The 6,212-nt window shown below is 40.0% G+C and overlaps 1 protein-coding gene across 1 annotated transcript; it reads right to left on the bottom strand.

Moving 5' to 3' along the window:
• Window positions 1–173: 173 nt before the first annotated feature.
• LOC133522137 (uncharacterized) lies at window positions 174–4,615 on the bottom strand. Its single transcript, XM_061857365.1, has 4 exons — window positions 4,512–4,615; window positions 2,764–2,894; window positions 1,601–1,730; window positions 174–375 (listed from the first exon to the last, which is right to left on the bottom strand). The coding sequence occupies exons 1-4, from the start codon at window positions 4,564–4,566 to the stop codon at window positions 215–217; spliced, it is 477 nt and encodes a 158-aa protein (XP_061713349.1). The 5' UTR covers window positions 4,567–4,615; the 3' UTR covers window positions 174–214.
• Between the last annotated feature and the right edge of the window lie 1,597 nt (window positions 4,616–6,212).

The raw sequence follows: 6,212 nt of genomic DNA, 5'->3' as shown, positions 1-6,212 counted from the left end.
AGGCGTGAAGGGTTATCTCCCGATAAAAAATTTGATTTCGCGCATTTTTCTTCTGACAAAGGTTTTTGACAGACTAATATACTACTGGACGTAACGGACAATCTAGGTACATTTCAAAACAACTTAGGGACTTCTGAAAGTAGGAGATTCTATACGAAAAAAAAACTTACGTCTGGAATCTGAATAAAAGTGTACAACTTAACTTGTTTATTACTTATTGAATATTAACGTTAATCGCAGCGAGAACGAATAACAATAGGAAACTAATCTGAATAGCCGAAGCTCCGCCGCCAGTTCCAGGAACGAGTAGGTTGTCTCCCACATATTCCGGCGTCGGTGACAGGTTACCTCCCACCACCGACTGGATTCCATCACCTATTGAAAACAATAAAAACGTAGTTCAGTAAGTTTACCTTCTCTATCCAACACCAGCAGCACACATTGTCCACAATATGACGAGGATTGACCTTCCCACATCGGCGAGGAGCGACGTGCCACAGCCGCAATAGCCGTAAGGCGGAAGCTCTAGTCATTAGTAGAGTAGGTAGGATGGATGGATATCATTCAATACCTCCCTGGAAAGGAGGTATGAGAGGCCGCTTCCGCCTTACGGCTGTTGCGGCTGTGGCACGTCGCTGTGGGAAGGTCAATCCTCGTCATTTTGTGGACGATGTGTGCTGCTAATAATAATAATGAATGCATTATAAATATTAAATATTAATAAATATTATAGGACATTATAAGCTCAATAAGGTTTGTGTTGCGGGTACTTAGATAACGATATATATAATATATAAATATTTGTAAATACTTAAATTCATAGAAAACACCCATGACTTCGGAACAAATATCTGTGCTCATCACACAAATAAATGCCCTTACCAGGATTTGGACCCGGGCCCATCGGCTTCATAGGCAGGGCAGGGTTACTACCCACTAGGCCAGACAGGTCGTCCAAAGCGCTTCATTCATTCATTGCAACGCTTAAAGTCCGTCCTTTTCTTATCGCACGTTATATCGAATGCAAAAATGTTGCAATGGCAGGCAGTTTACGCTGCTTACTTTTAACGAGCAAGACAAGCCGCCTGATGGGAACAGTATCACCCACTGAACTGCCCACGGCCAAGCAACACCAAAAGAGCCACTTATGCGTTGCCGATCTCTGAGAACCCTGAAGATTCGCTTTTAAACAACTCCGTTCCTGGATAACTGGTCGTTTTGAGCATTGACTTGCTTTAGAAGACGGGTCAATGTCAATACCTTTTTCCATGTTTCAAAAGGTAAGTGGTACTTATGTATAGTCTGTTCGGAAAGAGAAGAGTCGTGGAATGTATTGGGCCCTATACATTCCACGACTCTTCTCTTTCCGCACAGACTCTACCAGTTTTATTTGCAAAAAACTTGTATCTACCTCTACATACTTTACATACTTTGGTGTTTGTTTTTGTTTTACGAAAGGATTGCTGTCTAACCTTTAAACCCAAAGAGCTTAACCGGCTTTATAAAATGTAACTAGACTGTAAAATAGGGTATTGTAGTAGCGAATATTATTAATTAATTAATGGGGATAATAAGATTACGTATTCGTTGCAATAATTACCTATATTGCAAAGGTCGTTAGTGCACGCTCGATAATAAGTGCGGAATGTGGAGTCCACTATGTCGTGGTTGAGGTAATCAGGGGATTCCTCGCAGCCTCTGATGAAACTGGCGACCTGTCCAGCAGGATCCTGGAAAAATATATAGGGCAAGTTAGGGAAGACCGTGCTACAATAACTTAAAAAACGGCTGGACCGATCACGTTCGCTATAGGTTTCATTGAAATTATTTATTAAGCTTTTGTTTTAGGTTTTTTTCATATTTTTGGACCCATGGTTCAAAAGTTAAATGAATACATTTTTTTTCTTTCGAACGATTATTTTCGCAAATATTCGCTTTATCAAAAAATGGCTAATGGCTGACCCTAATTCGTTTTTAAGAACCTATCTGTAGTGTTGCTATGTCTTATCTCTGTCGCATACGTCCCAACTAACGCAGGTGGGGTAGACAGTTACTCACCGGGCGTAGACAGGAGTGGTGGTGCGTGTTGGAGCCAAGTCCCCAGCGAACGAAAAAAACATAGAAGACTAACGTCATAAAAAAATATCAACGTAAAAGTGCCCTCACTATTAGAACACGCAATACTCATAACGGACCAATTGCAACTCGTCAAAGTTTAGGTCTTGTTTTCTTCGACGAAACTTCATTAATTTGAATACTTCTTACTACGAAGAGCAAGCACAACACATCGGACACAGCCTCACCAGCACGCCGCACACGCCAGCTAAGCTACCGGTCGCGTTCACCGCGACCCAGAAACCTGGTCCCGCTCAAACGGTATCACCAGGCTAGGGGTCGTAGGGTTGGATAACGATCGGTAGCGAAGAACTGGCCCACACCAGCCACACACACCGTCCCCCAAATTTCGGCACAATGTGTGTGTGGGGTCATTTTGCAGAGCTAGTTCGTCATCCATGTTGACTATCAATCGCTGCAAGTCCCTTAGTAACTCTAATCTAATCCTAAACTTCTGGGTGTCCTAGAGACACTACATTATGCAACGATAATATAAAAGAAAAAAAAAGACAAAAGAAGCAGACTAACGATATGATTTGTCACTAAATTAGCGACTCATTGATAATAAATTCCATTCAATCATTCTTATCTTTTAATGGGTGATTTGCGGAAACTCCTAGAAGAATAGAATAGCAACCATCCACTTACCACGAACTCTTGCCGCATAATGGTACAGTATGTGAAGGGGCAGTCGACGGAGTGCATGTTGTCGGTCACCTCCAAGCATGACCGGTCAGTGTCCACGGATGAGAACGAGCAAGCGTAGCATCTTAGCTGACCTGCAGATACATGGCTGATTATAATGATCCGAAGAGACGTGCATGATGTACAAAATCAGCGCTCCGGTTTTATTGGTCGGAGCTATATAAGTAGGTAGGTACTGCTACTAATAATATTTTATTATTTTTTATGAAAGAGGAGGCAAACGAGCAGACGGATCACCTGATGGTAAGCGATTACCGCCGCCCATGGACACCTGCAACATCAGAGGGGTTGTTAGTGCGTACGTTGTTAATACTCGTAGTACTAGTCAGATTAAAAAATATGGAGAAGAGCGTCTATCAGGTAAGCTTTTTAGTCGCTACTAACGCTTGCGGTTTGTACAATGTACACTACTCCATATTAAAAAAAGCGGCCAAGTGCGAGTCGGACTCGCCCATGAAAGGTTCCGTACCATTTATGACGTATAAAAAAAAGAAGTGTCTCTCGCGCAAACTGTTCAGTTTAGAACAAAATTATATTAGAAACCTCAATACGAGTATCATTGTTGATCACCTATCCATAGATACCCCATATGTATGGGTTTGAAAAAAAATAATTAGTTTCAGTTCTAAATATGAAGAACCCCCAAAAAAAATTTTTTTCTATTTTTGGGTGAAAATCTTAATGCGGTTCACAGAATACATCTACTTACCAAGTTTCAACAGTATAGTTCTTATAGTTTCGGAAAAAAGTGGATGTGACATAAACGGACAGACAGACGGACATGACGAATCCATAAGGGTTCCGTTTTTTGCCATTTGACTACGGAACCCTAAAAAGTACGTACTTATTCAAATACGAGCCCCCATGACGGTCTTCGCAACCAAAAAACCTACTAAAATACTAGATTATGTAGACAAGGAAATTTAATGCTTTTAGCATTCGCACAGCTATTTCACCATTTTTTTTATAATAGGTAAATGATAATAGACCGCGAGCCAGGAACAGATTTCGATGACCAATCGCCTCCTGGGCGAAAACTTGTAAAGTGGTTAACGGCTATATATGATGATCTCTCGTGGACGTCAGCTGCCGCTCCTTTGATGGGTTGAGGAATGGCAGCCACCGAAACACGTAAAAAAAACTTTAGTCATCGCCTCCCGTTTGATATTTTGTCAGATGATTGTTTAGATGCTATTGTTAGTAAAAAGTCGTCAGCCGGTTGCATCGCGGTGTTAAGAACGTCAGCTGGTCGCATGAATATGTAAAACAATAAGCGCTTTACCTTTTTATGATAGTAATAACAGAATCCTGAAACTTTGCATGTAGCATTCCATTAGGCGTTTAAATAAACGGCGTTTCAATTTACGCATTACGCATACTTTGTGGACATAAAGGGGTAAGGACCGGATTCTTTACACGTTCATGTGACCAGCTGACGGTTAATCCACTGCGATACAACCGGTTTTTATAAAATTCATGATAGCATCTAATGTAAACTATCATCTGACCAAGTATCAGCCGGGAGGCTATGACTGACGACAAATGCTTCTGGCCCGCGATCTATAAACGCTTAGCGCACTGGATGCACGTCGCTATCGGATATCCAGTGTGCTAAAGTGCCTCAGTATTTATATTTATAGGTACATATCGGCACATGAGAAAAAATGAAAATTTCGAAAAGTTAGACTTACCTATGGATTTTCCTACCAGTGCACAAAGCACTATTAAAATAATATATTTATACATTGTAGGTACTTCTTAAACAAATGCTTAATCGGTACTGAATGTATGTTATTTCCCACTATCTTCGTTATCGCTAGTATATTAAAGATAATCAAAATCAAAATGCGGATTTATATCAGTCAGTGTTAAATGGCTATTTTAGCGGAAGTAAGTAACTATAGGTACCTACAACTTATATATGATGTATTAAATTAAGTACTTGACTTAAGTACTATTGTCTGATCAACCCAACGCAGGAGAGCGGCAATTTATGCTAGTTTTGAATGTGATATGAAAATGTTATTAACTAGGTTTGACGACCGGTTTGGCCTAGTGGGTAGTGACCCTGCCTACGAAGCTGATGGTCCCGGGTTCAAATCCATGTGTGGTGTGCATGGATATTTGTTCCTGAGTCATGGGTGTTTTCTATGTATTTAAGTATTTATAAATATTTATATATTATGTATATCGTTGTCTAAGTACCCTCAACACAAGCCTTATTGAGCTTACTGTGGGATTTAGTCAATTTGTGTAATAATGTCCTATAATATTTATTTATTTAGGTACCACAGAAAACCGCCTATGGAATATTGGTCATTTATTATATTATTATCTACGACTTGCCCTACAGGTATGTTTGACGCGCCGCGCCGCCAGTGCTACTTTTAAGTATGTTACATACTGTATGTAGCATATCTCGTCCGTCTAGTTTATGTATACACCATGTTTCGTTCAGTATGAAATAAACGAAAACCGATGAAACCATTAACTTTCGCTAAAGCTAAGGTACATGGGGGGTGGATGTCAAATCGGTAGTTCTTAAGGTCCTCTAATATTGGGTATCGTTGGAGTATAAAAAAAAAATCTAGAGCAATCCAAAAATTTTACAAGTTGGAGTCTTCCTAAGATAATTTAAGCCTTAGGCTGCGTTTCGAAACTTTCGACCAGATATGTGCGAGGATGCGTAGCGAGGGATGTGTTTGTTAAGAACCAATACAATAACTTCATTTGTTTTACTCGATCAGCGTGCAGCTCCGCAACGCAGCCTCCATTGACGTATGTTTACGGTAACCGATTATGAACTTTAACAAAACGGCATACGACTTTGACGACATACCACATTCGTACGTCGGTGGTTAAGGGTTAAATTATCATGTCGCAATTAAGTTTCCGTTAGCCGGGGTGCGGACGGTAATTTAAACAGGAATTTACAGCCTCAGAGAACCTGCAATTACTTTAACCACGGGTTTCAACGGGACAGTTTTACGACCAATTTTAATTAAAAAAATAAATAAAACCTAAGTAACTAGTGATTGATCCAGACCCATGAAACCGAAAACTTTATGTCATTGAAACAAACCAGCAATGACTAACTCCAATCATACGTACACTCAGTAGAAAGTCGTTCGCAGAATATGTGATATCTGGGGGTCGATTTTATAATTTCGATCGCTCGATTTAGTCACTCGAAAATTTGTGGAAAACGGCGAAATGCTATTTTTGAAATACGAGCGATAGAAATTGGGAATCTAGTGGTATAAAATTTTAATGCCTAGTAGTGTAGATAGTATTAAAGGAAGAACGCAAAATCGAGAGAACGAAATTCAAAAACCTTTTCGTTGGAATTTGGTGGAAATTAGAGTAAAATTGTTGGTCACATTTCTATTAAC

This window comes from Cydia pomonella, chromosome 10 (genome assembly GCF_033807575.1).
Source record: "Cydia pomonella isolate Wapato2018A chromosome 10, ilCydPomo1, whole genome shotgun sequence".
NCBI lineage: Eukaryota > Metazoa > Arthropoda > Insecta > Lepidoptera > Tortricidae > Cydia > Cydia pomonella.
This window is presented reverse-complemented; position numbering and strand designations above follow the sequence as displayed.

Excerpts from the sequence above, each read along its gene's own strand:
- LOC133522137 (XM_061857365.1), bottom strand. The coding sequence starts at position 4,566 with ATGTATAAATATATTATTTTAATAGTGCTTTGTGCACTGGTAGGAAAA. Across the intron at positions 1,731-2,763 it reads TTATGCGGCAAGAGTTCGTG|GATCCTGCTGGACAGGTCGC; the intron begins GTAAGTGGATGG and ends ATATTTTTCCAG. Across the intron at positions 376-1,600 it reads TAACGACCTTTGCAATATAG|GTGATGGAATCCAGTCGGTG; the intron begins GTAATTATTGCA and ends TGTTTTCAATAG.